Source organism: Papio anubis, chromosome 20 (genome assembly GCF_008728515.1).
Source record: "Papio anubis isolate 15944 chromosome 20, Panubis1.0, whole genome shotgun sequence".
Taxonomy (NCBI): domain Eukaryota; kingdom Metazoa; phylum Chordata; class Mammalia; order Primates; family Cercopithecidae; genus Papio; species Papio anubis.
The window spans coordinates 28,949,020-28,967,211 of NC_044995.1; the positions used below are offsets into that span (position 1 = coordinate 28,949,020).

Below are 18,192 nucleotides of genomic sequence, written 5' to 3' on the forward strand. Positions count from 1 at the left end.
CCAGAAGGACACAGCATCACTACTGAGATATTATCCCCACTAAAGTAAATTACAGTCTGAATTTAAGCATAAGAAAACATCAGTTTTATGGAAAGTTCAAGATACAGATCTTTCATGTTCTGCAATTTTTAATAGTGATTTTAAGTAGTCTTTCTATGGCACCCTAATAAGGAGGTCTCTCTTGATAATTTTTTCAGAACTTTCTGGGTAATAAATGCCATCCTGTTTAAATAAGCATTTTCTTAATTGTGTAATGCATACAGATAATAAAGAACACAGATAGAACCTCAACATTACACGTTCTACATCTTTACTAAGAACCCCAGGGTTTCCCCATAGAAATATTGAGTATCCACACCTCTCCATGTTCAACAGCCACAAGGAGAACATTTTTAATATTGCACACCACAAATTCATGGTGAGAATTCTGCATGGCATGTAAGAAGCCATGATGTAGAGAAGGCTCTGGTATATAGAAAAATTTTTCAGACACGCTTAACTATCATAAACATTTTTAAAAGTAGTTAAGATAAACTCATTAGGGAGAAAAAACACAGGTATAGAAGTGAAGATTTGCAAGTACTAAATGCATGGCATTCCAAAAAGCAGAGTAGACACAGCTCTCGATCTAAGACACGTTTAGCTGAAGAAAAGTCACTTTTTCTCTTTCTCCTCCTCCTTTAGAATTCTTTCTCAGATGAGATTTTCTGGACTAATTACACCTGCATCTTGAGAATATGCCTTTAAAATTCTGAGCACCACGTGTTCACTTGTTACCATCACACGCAAAGTCAGAAGGCCCAAGACAGAAAAAGTCTACCCGTTTCTGTCCTTTATAACAATAAAGATTCAGGAACAATGAGCTGCTCCACAGAGATAAAAATTTAAGTTTCTCTTTTTTATGTCCCCATGTGCTCTCCCCTGTTACAAACACCGGCAGTTTCTGCTACAGTAATAGAAATATTGAATCCCAGCACTTTGGGAGGCCAAGGCAGGTGGACACCTGAGGTCAGGAGTTCGAGGCCAGCCTGGCCAACAGGGTGAAACCCCATCTCTATCAAAAATACAAAAATTAGCTGGGCATGGTGGCAGGCACCTGTAATCCCAGCTACTCAGGAGGCTGAGGCAGGAGAATCACTTGAACCCGGGAGGCGGAGGTTGCAGTGAGCCGAGATCGTGCCATTCATAAAACTCCAGCCTGGGTGAGACAGCGAGACTCCATCTCAAAAAAAGGGCAAGAAATATTGGCCACAGTGTCCTGTCCTTATCAAACCCAAACAGAATAGATTCCTGGACCATTCTTTAGTGCAAAGGTGGAACTTAACTCTGATGAATGTATCTTGAACTCCACGAATTTGATTCTGGCACCTGAGAGTCACATGAGGCACTTAATTAAAACAAATAGATGCTTTCACCCAGAACAGAAACTGTGAAAAGGGTACAAGTAAAGAGACTTCTGTGAATTGGTCATGAGATTCTAATTAGAAGCCTGAGCTTATAACCACTTACCTAAGCATTGTCACTCTAGCTTTAATGAGCTTATAAATCACTTAGTAAACATGGCCCCACTCTATGTAATGTGATTCTGCAGGTTTGGAAATGGACCATAAATGGGTGTTCTAAACAAGTCTTCTGTCAATGCTGGTGTCACTCTCTCTGGGTTCATTATTAGCATTAGTTAGAAAAATGAGGCACAGCACAGAGCTCCTTACACTCAGCAGTTTTGTAACAACACAAATACTTCTGATGCAAATGAAGACAACCATTCTCTATCTTAAAGTATCGTATTATTTTCTGGCTCTTTAAAGTTTACAGAGAAAACAGAAAGCAGCAACCTCTGAGTAAGTCTGCATTTGGAAAACAACATGTGCACATGTCCTAATGCAATGTTTATTAAGCAGGTACTATGTGATCAATAGGATGTTACAAAGCACTGTGATAGCACATTATTTGATTCTAATAACACTCTGTGAGTTGATACTAAGTGTCCAATAAGTCCAAGGATTTAGAATAAAGACCCAGCATTTTTATTTCCTCTTCTGTTTATCTTTCATTGATTTTTTTTAAATGCACAGAATAAAATCTAAATGCAGACAGTTGAGAAGGATACAAATAGAGTTTAATGAAATGTAGATGAATTTTTACTGTGTTTATATTTGCTATTTTGTGACTTGTGAATCAACTACTATATCTGCAGGAACAGAAAACAAGCTGCTAAATGGAATGTCTCTGTAAACACTGGTTTTAATATAAAATTAATAAATTAAGACCCTATAATACATGTTATATTTTCTATTTATCTGCCACTGGGTTTCAGAAAATTGTGAGCACCAACTCTAAAAAGGCAACAGGATTCATCAGCCAAAACTCTGATCTCTTCTAGTTAGTTGTGTGAGGCAAGACTCCAGGGTAGGGAAAGACCTAAATAAGGCCTTCAAAAAGGGTGAATCTGAACAGGGCTGGGGGAGGGTGTAGAGCTGATGTAAAATTCTGTTCTTTATGCCACTGGGGAGTATTTTTATTTCTGTTTCTTTTTTTAAGCTTACCTAAAAGAAAAAAAAAACAAAACTTAAATCTCAGAGTTTGTGTAATTTTATCTTTTTTTAGCCTCACTGCCCTGTCAATTTTTTATCACATACTAATAAGCAATTTAAACAAATCCCTTAAGGTTTTCTAGAATAATTTTTAGAAGATAAGTATTCTTAGCAAGGCAAAAAAAAAAAATAACTTTGTTTATTAATATATGTTCAGGTATAGACATCAGAAGTCACAATATAAAGAAAATGGCCCAAATAAAGCCCAAATTTTTGCACACATCTATTTATTGTACCCACCATATGATGCATAATTAAATCATTTATCCAGTTGCTAGTCTGGACTAAAAGTTCCTGCATGGTAGGGACCATGACTGCTTCATCTATTTTTCTAATGACTATGTGAAATGGAAGCAATTAGTTTATCTGTTTGAGTCTGCAGACCTCCTCCTTGTTTTTCACCCAAGTATCAGGGAACTGGAGAAACTCTCATCTGGGTACCAACCAAAGACATCTCTTGAACAATCACAGGATGATTCATTTCGTTTCTACTAAGACAGAAGCAAAATTAACCACTCTTGTCAGCCTGACACAATTCTGTTCTGGAGATTCTCAAATGTCTCAAAGATGCCTAGGTGATTGTGAGAGCATTTCCAGTGACTCTGGGCTGACGGTTCAATAATAAGCCAGCAGGAGAGACTCAGGCTGATTCTAAATAGAAAATGGAAGTACCCTGGTGGAGCTCCAGAACCTGGATCACCTGTCCTGATTAGCTAGCTTTTGGGTATGTAGAAGTGCAAGAATACTCTAGCATCACATTCTCCAGGTAGGTATAGTTGTGCTCAGGGATCTGGCTACTTTGTGGCCTTGATCTCTCACTCCTAAGATGCTTGTTTACACTTAGAGATTCTGTCATCAGATTCTATTTACACCTGGAGCCTCTCACATAACTAGCAGGTGAACACACAAGATGTGAAAAGGTCAAAGAGCCACACTCTCAAAGGAGGGATCTGAAATGTCTATGTTGACATCTCACAATGCAGAAAATGCCTCCTGCTAGTTTTCTGTACATTCTCAATCTAAAGTCGGACCCTGTTTCATAAAAAAAGAAACAGAAATAAAAAGGCAGAGACCAGACCTTATTTGCAGATTCTAAATAAAATAAACATCACTCTGCATTTTTGGCTGTTACAGAAAGTGCAATACAATCAAAAGATCTACTCATAGAGGCTGCTCTTGAAAATTCTAAGTAATATTTTACCTTAAAAAAGGCTGATACAGGTTGCGTCCCATGGCTCATGCCTGTAATTCCAGCACTTTGGGAGGCCGAGGCAGGTAGATCCCCTGAGGTCGAAGATCACCTGAGGTCAGGAGTTTGAGACCAGCCTGACCAACATGGAGAAACACCATCTCTACTAAAAATACAAAATTAGCTGGGGAAGGTGGCCCATGCCTGTAATCCCAGCTACTTGGGAGGCAGAGGTAGGAGAACCATTTGAACTCAGGAGGCAGAGGTTGCGGTGAGCCAAGATCAAGCTATTGTACTCCAGCCTGGGCAACTAGAGCAAAACTCCGTCTAAAAAAAAAAAAAGCTGACACAACATGACTATAAGTAGATGGTTTATTTGGGCCAAGTTTAAGTATTGTAACTTGAGAAGAAATATTCAAGATGCCTGGAATTTACACTTTGATTAGTAGCAGTTACAAGTGGATTTGCGAAGGCAAAAAAAAAAAGAGACACATACAAACTTGTTTGTCAAAAATTCTTGTTTAAATAAGTAATTTTAATTATTGATTGACTGTACACTAAGGGTAAGGGTATACAATATAGTGTCCAGTGTGTCATTATTAATTTAACTTACACCTACTTGTGGCAATAATGAACAGTTTCAAGAGATGAATACATAGTTAAAAGAAGGGAGAAAGATGTAATTGTGCTCTTATTTTAATGTCTCTCTGAGTTTCATAAGTAAAAATAGTTGCATTCTCAAACAAAAGTTTTGGATTTTTTTTTTTTTTTTTCCAAATTTCAAGACCTAGATTTAGAATTTAGAGCTGCAGACTTAGGCCCCAGATGGGTGGAGTAGCAGCAGTTGTTACCTGCAATTGTGAGCATTTTAGCGAGAGAAGGAAAAGAGAAGTGGAGATTCTCATGTCTCCATATCAACTCATTGTACACCGTTACTATGATTAGGTTTCTGGGCTCCATGGTCTCTGAATCAGTTTCAGTTCTGAAGATACAAGAGTCACTGAATGAAGTAAAATGATTAATATCTGCTCTATAAAGTTTGCAGAAATCTGGTCTAGCCACTCTAGATACCAAATAGGCAGAGATACAATTCTGCCTGCATATTTAGGTGACAACATGCACTTTACAGCATAATTGTGAGTTGACTGGAAGACTACGAGGGAAAGTCCCCTCTACAGTAAAGCTTGGTTGGCACCTTATGTGTTTATGTCTGGTAATTCTACACAGCGTTTGGAAAATATAATTTTTAAAAAATTATCTTTAGCCCCAGAGAAACCACAATCATATAACAGAAAGAAAACTTTCATTACACAATTAAATCTGAATGTCACATATATTAGTCAGTCTACTTAAGAGATTGAAAAGACAGAAAGACAGTTACCATAATTAGTTCACAAGCAGAAGATTTTACAGCACCATGTCATACATAGTTCATCCTAAATTCACCTGGTCACTGGGGAGGCCATCCATGTATGCTAATTGGTTATATTCAATGACAAAATAAGCTTTTCACATCTTCATGACAGAAGGCAGTTTTGCAACTTCAAGCCAGGTAACTGTTTAAGGTAGACTTTCAATCTTCTACAATAGTGATTGAATAGGGTGCTATCCTTTTGGCTACTTGCATTTTAAATCAGTGGCTCTCTACTCCCTGAGGACTGGGCTAGAGCACTCTTGCTCCCCCTCTTCTGGTGGCCAGTGTCCTCTTTTGTTTCCTACCATCTGCCACTGACGTACAGCCCACAGCACAGGGCTCACGGCTGGCAGTTCACATCTTAGGTGAATGCCAATTGTCACAGCAGCACTTCAGTATCACATCAAAGAGTGAAGCCTGGCTGGGCACGGTGGCTCATGCCTGTTATCCTAGCACTTTGGGAGGCCGAGACTGGTGGATCATGAGGTCAGGAGTTCGAGACCAGCCTGGCCAACATAGTGAAACCCCATCTCTACCAAAAAAAAAAAAAAATAGCTGGGCGTGCTGGTGGGCACCTGTAATTTCAGCTGCTTAGAGGCTGCAGCAGAAGAATCGCTTGAACCCAGGAGGCAGAGGTTGCAGGGAGCTGAGATCATGTCACTGCACTCCAGCTTGGGAGACAGGGCAAGACTTTGTCTCAAAAAAAACAAAAAAGAGTGAAGCCTGAGCTGCAGAAGGAGAGCCTACAGGCCTCTCGGGTAGAACTGCACCTTCACAATATGGTAATGAGAGCATTATTTAAGCCACAGTTTCTATTTATAATGGTTACATGGAAAAAATACTGCTGGATTTCCAGCATGCATCCAGATAAAGATAGCTCCAAGAGTTCTCACTGTGATAGCCCATGTCTTTCAGAGATATTATGGGATACTAATAGGGATTCTAAAACAGACATACAAAGCATTCAAAAGAAAAACAGCTCTCACTCCAACAAAGATTATACTGAGAGAAAAGGAAGTTAAAAGCCTCTTTAAAAAAAAACCTGACATTAGATATAAGATTGATCAAGTCAGCCAGAAAATATTCCTCTAAAAAGAATTTACCTCTAAATACCCAGAGTGCATAGCTACTCTCAGCATGAGTAATATGAGTATTATGAAGAAAGGGGGCATATTATCAGTGGAATTTTAAGTTTGTATTCATCTCTGCTGCTCTCATCTAGCCACTGAAGGCAGAATCTATATTGAAATATATTTGACAACTTCCACCAGTACTTTTGATAAAAAATTAAAATCTGACTGTGATAGTACAATGGAATATATGTGAGCCTGCAACATAGCTCACTAGAGTTATTACAGTTTTTGGGTGGCCACATCACTTGCCTTTATTTGTCCTGTAATAGCAGCATTCCAATTTGTGAAACGAAAGACACTAACATTATGCTTACTTATAATTATCCCTATTGGTTAAATTAATAAGCCTATCAGACTAACATCTACTGTAACAATTTGGTAGTAAATTTTCTTTGGATATTAAACATAAATATGTAAGTATGAATAATTTTAATGTACTACTCATAATGTATGTGGAATCTTTAAAATTTTTCTGTAACTATAATTCAGTTCGAAAACTACATTTCAAAAGTATGAGTCACAACACTAAAATAGCTATTTAAGGAATTCACTTAAAGTAAATATTATGGCTTTATTCATATTATTGTAGAAAATACTAGTGAATGTATATGAATGAGGCTGTCTACAAACACTGCACGTAACTATACTAATTGTACTGAAGTAATAAATAGAAACCAAGGTATGACAACAGACTCCACTGTTCAGTTTATAAACTGAACTTTTGTTTGTTTGCTTGTTTTTTTTATTTTATTTTTGAGACAGAGTTTTGCTTTTGCTGCCCAGGCTGGAGTGCAATGACATGATCTCAGCTTACCACAACCTCTGCCTCCCAGGTTCAAGCAACTATCCTGCCTCAGCCTCCCGAATACCTGGGATTACAGGCATGTGCCACCCTGCCCTGCTAATTTTGTATTTTTAGTAAAGATGGGGTTTCTCCATGTTGATCAGGCTGGTCTCAAACTCCCAACCTCAGGTGATCTGCCCACCTCAACCTCCCAAAATCCTGGGATTACAGGCATGAGCCACCACGTCCGGCCATAAACTAAACTCTTTTTGCTTTTGTAGTATAAATACTTCAGCCCGCAAACAATCACCATGGATAATCAGGTTTCTGTCAAACAGCTTACTCAGTATCTTTTAATCGTTATAATTCTGTATTGCTAAATTTTATCTATTTTTATGCTCAGCTTTTGTGTGCTCTTGGAATGAGCTTTACTCTGAACAAATCTGTGTCAACTTTAAAAGACTAAAAATCATAAGAATAATCTTTTGCCAAAGCAAAAACAAAGCCATTAATCTCAGGTCCCAGATAAAGACAATCCTGAGACAAAAAATATGACAAAAGGTTTATTTTGCTGTTAATATGACTTACATATATTTCAAAAACACAGGGATAAAAATCTACACATAATCTAAATGTTTTAAGAAAAGAGGTTTTAATATTTTCCCTTATTTTAATGTAGACTAAGCCTCTTATTTCTAATTTATATTTTGCTTTACAACAGACAGGTCTCTAAACATGTCCTTGAACTCTTGGACATCTGAATTTTGCACACTGTGTGCACATGTAAGAATGATTATGGGAGAAAAAGCAGAAGACAGAAAAGTGTTATATAAAATTCATGGGTTCACATGAATAAAGCAAGTTCTTAGAGACTTATGAAGAGTTTCAGATTCTGACACAATAATAGTGGGAGACTACAACATCCCACAGGCACTAATAGATAACTGAAGAAGACAATTAACAAAACATTAGGATCTAAACTCCACACTTGACCAAATAGTCCTTATAGACATCTACAGAAGTCTTCATCTAAAAATAACATAACATACATTGTTCTCATCATCATGTGGCACATACTCAAAAACTGACCACACAATCAGAAATAGAATAATCCTCAGCAAATTCAAAAATCTCAAAATTATACAAACCCAAACACAGCCCACAGCTGAACAGAAATATAGTTCAATAAAAATATAACAACTGATACAATTACATAAAAATTAAACAACCTGCACTTGAATAACTTTTTGGTAAATAATGATATTAAGGCAGAAACCAAGAAGTTCTTTTAAACAAATAAGAACCAAAGAACAGGCCAAGCACGGTGGCTCATACCTGTAATCCCAGCACTTTGGGAAGCTGAGGCAAGCAGATCACATGAGGTCAGCAGTTCGAGACCAGCCTGGCCAACATGGTGAAATCCTGTCTCTACTAAAATTACAAAAATTAGGCAGGCATGGTGACACACGCCTGTAATCCCAACTACTTGAAAGGCTGAGGTAAGAGAATGTTTGAACCCGAGAGGCGGAGGTTGCAATGAGTTAAGACTGTGCCATTGCATTTGGCCTGGGCAACAAGAGTAAAACTCCATCTCAAAAAAAAAAAGAACCAAAAAACACATCAGAATCTCTGCAATATAGCTAAGATGGCATTAAAGGGAAATTTATAGCATTTAATGCTCAAATCAAAAAGTTAGAAAGATCTTCATTTTACAACCTGACATCATCAATAAAAGAATGAAAGAAGCAAGAGCAAATCAATCCCTAAGGTAGCAGCAGACAAGAAATAACCAAAATCAGATCGAAACTGAGATTTAGACATAAAACTTCACAAAGTATAAAAAAATCCTGGAATTAAATCTATGAAAAAAATAAATAAACCACTAACTAGATTAATGCAGGAAAAAGGGATGACCCAAATAAACACAATTAGAAATAACAAAAGAGAGACATTACCACTGACCCACAAAAATAACTTGAAGTCTACTATGAACACCTCTGTGCACACAAACAAGACAATCTAGAAAAAATGAAAAAAGTATTGAACAAATACATCCTTCCAAGAATGAACAAAAAAGAAATGAAACCCCTAAATAGATGAATAAGAAGCTCAAAAATTGAATTAGTAATAAATAGCCTACCAACCAAATAAAGCCAAGGACCAGACAGATTCACAGCTGAATTCTATCAAATGTACAAAAAAGTGCTGATATTATTTCTACAGAAACTATTTTAAGCAATTAAGAAAAAGTAACTTCTTTCCAACTCATTATATAAGAACAGCATTATTCTGATACCAAAACCTGGCAGAGATAAAACAAAAACAAAAATAAATTCAGGCCAATATCTTTGAACATTGATGCAAAAATCTTCAACAAAACACTGACAAACCAAATCCGGCAGTATATCAAAAAGCTAACCCAGTATGATCAAGTAGAATTTATTCTGGGAATGCAAGGTTGGTTCAACATACACAAATCAATAAATGTGATTCATCACATAAACAAAACTAGACAGAAACCACAAGATTACCGCAATAGATGCAGAAAAGGCTTTCGATAAAATTTAAGATCTTTCATGTTAAAAACCCTCAACAACCTAGCCACTGAAGGTACATACTTTAAAATAGTAAGTTATCTATGACAAACCATCAGCAAACATACTGAATGGACAAAAACCTGAAAGTGGACAGGTGCAGTAGCTCATGCCTATAATTTCAGCAATTTGGGAGGCCAAGGCAGGTGGAACACCTGAGGTCAGGATTCCAAGATCAACCTGGCTAACATGGCAAAACCCTGTCTCCACTAAAAATACAAAAATTAGCCAGGTATGATGGCAGGTGCCTGTAATCCCAGCTACTCGAGAGGCTGAGCAAAGAGAATCACTTGAACCCAGAAGGTTGAGGCTGCAGAGGGCCGAGATTGTGCCACTGCACTCCAGCCTGGGAGACAAAGTGAGACTCTATCTCAAAAAGAAAAACAAACAAGCAAGCAAACAAAGCATTCCTCTTTGAAAACCGGCACAAGGCAAAGATGCCTTCTCTCAACACTACTATTCAACATAAAATTGGAAGTACTGGTTATAGTAATTAGGCAAAACTTTGGCAATTTGGCCAGGCACGGTGGCTCACGTCTGTAATCTCAGCACTTTGGCAGGCCAAGGCGGGCAGCTCACGAGGTCAGAAGTTCGAGACTAGCCTGGCCAACATGGTGAAACCTCGCCTCCACTAAAAATACAAAAATTAACCAGGCACAGTGGCAGATGCCTGTAATCCCAGCTACTCGGGAGGCTGAGGCAGGAGAATAGCTTGAACCTGGGAGGTGGAATTTGCGGTGAGCCAAGACTATGCCACTACACTCCAGCCTGGGTGACAGAGCGAGACTCCATCTCACAAAAATAAAAATAAAAATAAATAAAAGGCATTTAAACAGGAAGAGAGGAAGTCAAACAATCCCTATTTGCAGACAACATAATTCTCCATCTGGAAAACCATCTAGTCTTAGCAAAACAGCTCTTTAACTTGGCAGAAAAGCTCTTTCTTGGCAGAAAAACAACTTCAGTATCATTTCAGGATACAAAATAAGTGTACAAAAATTAGTAGTGCTCCTGTAAATCAACAACATCCAAGCCAAATATGAATCATAAACACAATTCCTTCACAACTGCTGCAAAAAGAATAAAATATCTACAAATACCAGGAAGGTGAAAGATCTCTATAAGAATTGCAAAACAATGCTTAAAGAAGTCAGAAAAGGCACAAATGGAAAACAACTTTATGCTCATAAACAGAAAAGATCAATATCCTAAAAATGGTCATAATGTCCCCCAAAATATTTACAGATTTAATGCTATTCTAATCAAATGACCAAAATATTTTTAACTAAAAAAAAAAAAAAAAAAAAAAAAAAAACTACTGTAAAATTCATATAAAACCAAAACAGAGTCTGAATAGCCAAGGTAATCATAAGCAAAAACAGCAAAGCTGAAGGCATTACATTACCTGTCTTCAAACTATACTGCAGAGCTACAGTAAACAAAGCAACATGGAACTGGTACAAAAACAAACTCATAGACCAATGTAACAGAATAGACAGTCCAGAAATAATGTCACACACTTACAACCATCTGATCTTCAACAAAGGTGACAATAGAAATGTGGAAACAATTCCCTATGCAATAAATGGTGGTGGAATAACTAGCTAACATTATGTAGAAGACTGAAACTGGACCCCTTTATTACACCATATACAAAAATCAACTCAAGATTAATTAAAGACTGAAATGTTTATTTTAACATTATAAAAAACCCTGGAAGATAACTTAGGAAATACCATTCTAGACATAGAATCTAGTAGAGATTTCATGATGAAGATACCAAAAGCAATTGCAAAAAAGCAAAAATTGACAAATTGGACCTAATTAAACTAAAGAGCTTCTTTACAGCAAAGGAAACTATCAACACAGTAAATAGACAACCTACAGAATAATAGGAAATATTTTCAAACTATGCTTCTAACAAAGGTCTAGTATCCAGAATCCATAAGAAACTTAAACAAGTTTACAAGAAAAAAAAGACCTCACTAAAAAGCAGACAAAAAAACATGAAAAAGATGCTTCTCAAAAGAAGACAAACATGTGGCTAACACACATATAATAAAATGCTTATCAATAATTATTGGAGAAATGCAAAGAAAAACCATGAGATACCATCTCACGCCAGTGAGAACGGTTATTAAGCCAAAAAATAGATTATGTCAAGGTTGCAGAGAAAAGGGAATACTTATACACTGCTAAAAGGGTACATTGCGGTGGCTCAACCCTATATTCCCAGCACTTTGGGAGGCCGAGACGGGCGGATCACGAGGTCAGCAGATCGAGACCATCCTGGCTAACACGGTGAAACCCCGTCTCTACTAAAAAAATACAAAAAAAAAAAAAAAAAACTAGCTGGGCAAGGCGGCGGGCACCTGTAGTCCCAGCTACTCGGGAGGCTGAGGCAGGAGAGTGGTGTAAACCCGGGAGGCGGAGCTTGCAGTGAGCCAAGATCCGGCCACTGCACTCCAGCCTGGGCGACAGAGCGAGACTCCATCTCAAAAAAAAAAAAAACAAAAACAGAATTACCATTTCATCAAGCAACCTCATAATTGGGTATATACCCAAAGAAATATAAATTATTCTGTCATAAAGACACATGCACAAGGGTTCACTGCAGCACTATTCACAGTAGCAAAGACATGGAATCCACTTGAATGTCTATCAATGGTAGACTGAATAAAGAAAATATGGTATGATCAGGCACAATGACTCACGCCTGTAATCCCAGCACTCTGAGAGGCCAAGACAGGTGGATTGCCTGAGCTCAGGAGTTTGACACCAGCCTGAGCAACATGGAAAAAATCCCATCTCTAAAAAACTACAAAAACAAAAATTACCTAAGGCATGGTGCTGTATGCCTGTAGTCCCAGCTACTTGGAAGGCCAAGGTACAAGACAATTGCTTGGCCCAGCGTGATGGCTCACACCTGTAATCCCAGCACTTTGGGAGGCCGAGGCGATGGATCATCTGAGGTCAGGAGTTCAAGACCAGCCTGGCCAACATGGTGAAACCCCGTCTCTATTAAAAATACAAAAATTAGCCAGGCATGGTGGTGGGCGCCTGTAATCCCAGCTACTCGAGAGGCTGAGGCAGGAGAACTGCTTGAACCCAGGAGGCATAGGTTGAGGTGAGCCGAGATCACCCATTGCATTCCACCTTGGGCAATAAGATCAAAACTCCATTTAAAAAAAAAAAAATTAATCACATAGGAACACTTCTAAGAGGTACCAAGTTTCATCACATAAAATGTAGCATTAAACTCAAAAATCAAAATAACAGGATATTGGGCTGGGCGCAGTGGCTCACGCCTGTAATCCCAGCACTTTGGGAGGCTGAGATGGGCAGATCACTCAAGGTCAGGAGTTCGAGACTAGCCTGGCCAATACCGTGAAACTTCATCTCTACTGAAAATACAAAAACTAGCCAGGTGTGGTGACACATGCCTGTAGTCTCAGCTACTCAGGAGGCAGAGACAGGAGAATCACTTCAACCTGGGAACTGGAGGTTGCAGTGAGCTAAGATTGCACCATTGTACTCCAGCCTGGGTGTTGCAGTGCGACTGTTTATCTCAAAAACAATCAAACACACAAAAAAACACAGGATATAGAACAAAGATACTCACTATAAAAAATTTACCCTGCTAAAAAAAAGGAACTGAAGTTTTCAGGAATCTATGTAACTCATCAATTATCTACCACATTGTTTTATGGAAATGTATTCATTGTCTACAGCTGAAATTGAAGAGAGATTTTTTTTTTTTTCTTTTTTTCCTTGGTAGCTACCAGTCTAAAAGCTAGATGAAATTCTGTTTGAAATCACTCAGCCACAGGCCAAGCATGGTTCATTCCTGTAATCCCAGCCCTTTGGGAGGCCGAGGCGGGTGGATCACCTGAGGTCAGGAGTTTGAGACCAGCCTAACATGGTGAAACCATCTCTACTAAAAATACAAAAATTAGCCAAGTATGGTGGTATGTGCCTGAAATCCCAGCTACCAAGGAGGCTGAGGCAGGAGAATCGCTTGAACCCGGGAGGCAGAGGTTGCAGTGAGCCGAGAGGCACCATTGCACTCTAGCCTGGGCGACAGAGTGAGATTCTGTCTCAAAAAAAATTTAAAAAAAAATCACTCAGCCATAAAAAAAACATGCCCGAGAAACTTGCTAAACTCACTCTGAGAAAGAAAAAGGGAAATGAAAATTTTCAACAAATAAAATATATTATTAAATATTAATGTTTTTGAAACTCACCTCTTTTATGCCCTTTGTAAATATTTTCTTACCTTTCAAGCTCTACTAATAAAACGCAATACACAGTTTAAAAACTGAGGTGAGCTGGGCACAGTGGCTCAGGCCTGTAGTCTCAGCACTTTGGAAGGCCCGGGCAGAGGAGTCACTTAAGGCCGGAAGTTTGAGAACAGCCTGGCTAACATGATGAAACTCCATCTCTACTAAAACTACAGAAACGAGCTGAGTGTGGTGGCGCACACCTGTAGTCCCAGCTACTTGGGAGGCTGAGGCATGAGAATCACCTGAACTCAAGATCTAGAGGTTGCAGTGGGCCGAGATGGCACCACTGTACTCCAGCCTGGGTGACAGAGGGAAACTCTGTCTCAAAAAAACAAAAACAAACCTTCGGTCAAAATACGTGAAAAAACCTTTTCAAGACACAGATATGTCTTAATCATGTGTCAAGTCAGGCAACCCAAATACTTGAGAGACTGTCCCACCCCATCCTACTCACTGAAGTGCTCAATAACCCCCTCTCAGGAGACTCTGAACTACGCTCCATTGAGTGCCTCAGACGCATTTTATTCCTCAAGTTTTTACACCATCTCACTGGGGTCAGTTTTTTGGGGTTTGTTTTTGTTTTTGAGAAGGGGTCTCACTCTGTCGCCCAGGCTGGAGTGCAGTGGCGTGATATCCGCTCACTGCAACCTCCACCTCCAAGGTTCAAGTGATTCTCCTGCCTTAGCCTCCTGAGTAGCTGCGATTACAGCTGTGTACCACTACACCCAGCTATGTATTTTATTTTATTTTATTTTTTTGTATTTTTAGTAGAGATGGGGTTTCACCATGTTGGCCAGCTGGTCTTGAACTCCTGACTTCATGATCCGCCCTCCTTGGCCTCCCAAAGTGCCAGGATTACAGGCGTGAGCCACTGTGCCTGGCCCTGGTTTGGTTTTGTTTTGTTTGTTTCTAGAATTTTTTTTACTATTTTTCTGCCCTCTAAAGGAAACCAGGAGTTAGAAATTACTTGTTTTCTCCTCAATACTAGTATCTGATTGGCTGACCAGCAATGTGTCTTTAAGAAACGAAAGCCGGGTTGGGTGAAGACAATATTAATGTCTCAAAAAATTAGCTTTAAAAAAAAAAAAGTGCACCAGGAAATGCCTCTTAGACTCAGGGCATCCACCTGCACACTTGGGAAGCTACACTCAATACCTCAGATTTTCCTATGAGAGAATATGACCCAAAGCTGATATTTACTAGACACTCTAGCAGACACAGCCACGGTGGGTATCTTAGTTTATCCCAATACAGTTCTGAAACCCAGGTCCAAGAAAACCGAACGGTGACTGAAGACACATCACACTATAGTTTCCAAAAGGAAAACTTGACCCAAAAACATTCTGATAAGATACCTGTGTCTAGGGAAAATAGAAGAAAAAAACACACAGCGATATTTTACAATACAGTGTCAAGAGATTATTCTTTGCTTTCTTCTCATAGGAAATATTTACAAAAAGAAAACAAATCTTTTTAAATGTGCCATCAAATGCCGTCAAAAAATGATTAATTGACCAGGCGAGGTGGCTCACGTCTGTAATACCAGCTCTTTGGGAGGCCGAGGCAGGCGTATGGCTTGAGGCTAGGAGTTTGAAACCATCCTGGCCAATACAGTGAAGCCCGGTCTCTACCAAAAATACAAAAATTAGCCAGGTATAGGGGCGGGCGCCTGTAATTCCAGCTACTTGGGAGACTGAGACAAGAGAATCGTTTGATCCCATAAGGCAGAGGTTGCAGAGAGCCTAGATCGCACCACTGTACTCCATCTGAAGCGACAGAGCAAGCCTCTGTCTCAAAAATTTAAAAAAAAAAAAAAAAATTAAAATAGGTATCAAAACGTATACTAAAGGACAAATAGATGATAAAGTGAATTAGGGAGGGGAAACTGGCACTTGGGAATATCAGACGAAACGGGAAATTTAGTATTTTCCTGCAAGCCAGAGTTAGGGTGGAGGAATAGGGGATGAGGGGTGAACTTGAAGCCCTGCTTGGGACACATGTGAAAATTTCAGAAAAAAATCAGTCCCCTATGGAATGTGAAAATAATTAAGTGGCAGGCAATTAGATTGAGGTGGCTCTAGTCCCTGGATTTCTACTTCTAAATATAAAAATCTAAACTCAAGAGCATTTTTTGGTATATTACTACATTAGCGGAAACGAAATTCAGGCTTAACCAAGAATAAGCTGCCAATTGAGCTCTGATTACGTTACCAGGCTATTTCTACTTTGAATGTAAAAATCAAGAAAATAGGCTGGGCACGGTGGCTCACTCCTGTAATCCTAGCACTTTCGGAGGCCGAGGGTGGATCACCTGAGGTCAGGAGTTGGAGACCAGCCTGGCCAACATGGTGAAACCCCATCTCTACTAAAAATAAAAAAATTGTGGTGGCAGGCGCCTGTAGTCCCAGCTACTAGGGAGGCTGAGGCAGGAGAATCCCTTGCACCCAAGAGGCGGAGGTTGCCATGAGTCGAGATCACACCACTGCACTCCAGCCTGGGCAAAAGAGTGAGACTCAAGCCCAAAAAAAAAAAAACCTAGATAACTGTACCTAGCCAATTACTGAATTTGGTTTTCTTTATCATGAACCTTATAACAATCTTTTCTTCAAGCCCCTTCCATGGACCACAAATTACAAACCACAGCTGGGTGCTGTACAATTTTTTCAATTATTCTTTTATTAAATTACTTAGTATTTTTGCAGTAACGCCCCTAAATTTTTAATGGGAAAAAAGAGGGCCTGGGAACCCCAGACCAAAGCTCTTCCCGTTCATGAACACGCAACCCGAGTCAGGATTCTCCCCTGACGACCATCCCTGGGTCCCTGCACAATTTGGGAGAGACGCGGGACTGCGGGTCACTGCGCAGGGAAGAGACAGGACGCCTGGGGATCTGGCTGTCAGCGTAGCCGCCATCTTATTTCTGCAGGGGACTGAGGCCAGGCTGGGCAAGGAGAACTCCGGGCGCAGATTGTGGAGCTGACTGCGGGGAGGCCTGCGTCCCGCCACAACCGCTTCCCACCAGTTCCAATCAGCCCCCTCCCCTCTCTCGGGATATCGGACTGGAATTCTTACCATTTCTAGGCTTCTAGGGGGTCCCGGCATCTTAGCTGTGGATCTCCAATACCTGCTGGTAACAGCGCCACAAACGCGGGGCCTCTAGGAGCAGAGGATACAGATCAGTGGAGACAGACTTGCAGCTCCAGCGGCAGCGAGAGACAAAGGCCCCGCCATATCCCGGAAGCCGCCCTGTCCGCTCCAGCTGTGTGCCTGATTGGACAGTTCCCAGCCCAACGTCCCTCATTGGATAACGTTTAAGGCCCCGCCTAGTCAGACCCTGAGTGATAGAAGATGTGATCACACGCTGGACTGAAGAGTGACAGCTTAAGCTGCAGCCTTATCCGGCAGGGCTTCCTCCCTGAGCTGAGCCAGGCCCACCCCAGAGCATGCGAAAATTCTATATCCGTTTTGCTCTCTCTCTTTTTCAACGTATTCAAAATGTGAACAAACATATTTTATGTATATTAATAATACATAAAATTTTTGTTCAAGAGAAAATCAACTTTTACTTTAGTAATAATGTATTATCAGTACAAAAGCTAATTTAATAAACCGTTATAAGTAAATCCATCAGCTGGGCGCGGTGACTCACGCCTGTAATCCCAGCACTTTCGATGACCCAGGCGGGCGGATCACCTGAGGTCAGGAGTTCAAGACCAGTCTGACTAATATGGTGAAACCTCATCTCCACTAAAAATACAAAATTAGCTAGGCGTAGTGGCATGTGCCTGTAATCCCAGCTTCTCGGGAGGCTGAGGCAGGAGAACTGCTTGAACCCAGGAGGTGGTGGCTGCAGTGAGTGTAGATCGCGTCATTACACTCCAGCCTGGACAACAAGAGTGAAATTCTGTCTCAAAAAAATAAAAGAAAAAAAAAATTAGCTGGGCATGGTGGCGCGCGCCTGTAATCCCAGCTTCTCAGGAGGCTGAGGCAGCAGAATTCCTTGAACCCTGGGGGCTGAGGTTGCAGTGAGTCAAGATCTTGCCACCGCACCCTAGCCTGGGCGACAGAGCGAAACTTTGTCTCAATAATAATAATAATAATAACAACAACAAAAAAAATGAAGTCCATCGAATTTGTCTTTTTGACCATTCTAGATTTTTATACATATTTTATGATCTCTTATCATTTTTTATTTTTTATT

General features: G+C 39.8%; 1 protein-coding gene across 2 annotated transcripts in view; it reads right to left on the reverse strand.

Annotated features, from left to right (window-relative positions):
* The window catches only part of LOC101023860 (zinc finger protein 254), a 36,419-nt gene extending 18,742 nt beyond the window's left edge, over positions 1 to 17,677 (reverse strand). Inside the window, exon 1 of one of the 2 annotated variants that reach the window (XM_021930286.2) lies at positions 17,064 to 17,677. In XM_021930286.2, coding sequence (XP_021785978.2) covers positions 17,064 to 17,093 — 30 coding nt within the window. In that variant the 5' untranslated portion in view covers positions 17,094 to 17,677. The remainder of the gene's footprint in view (positions 1 to 17,063) is intronic. The other variant, XM_021930287.2, reaches the window with a different exon arrangement.
* Between the last annotated feature and the right edge of the window lie 515 nt (positions 17,678 to 18,192).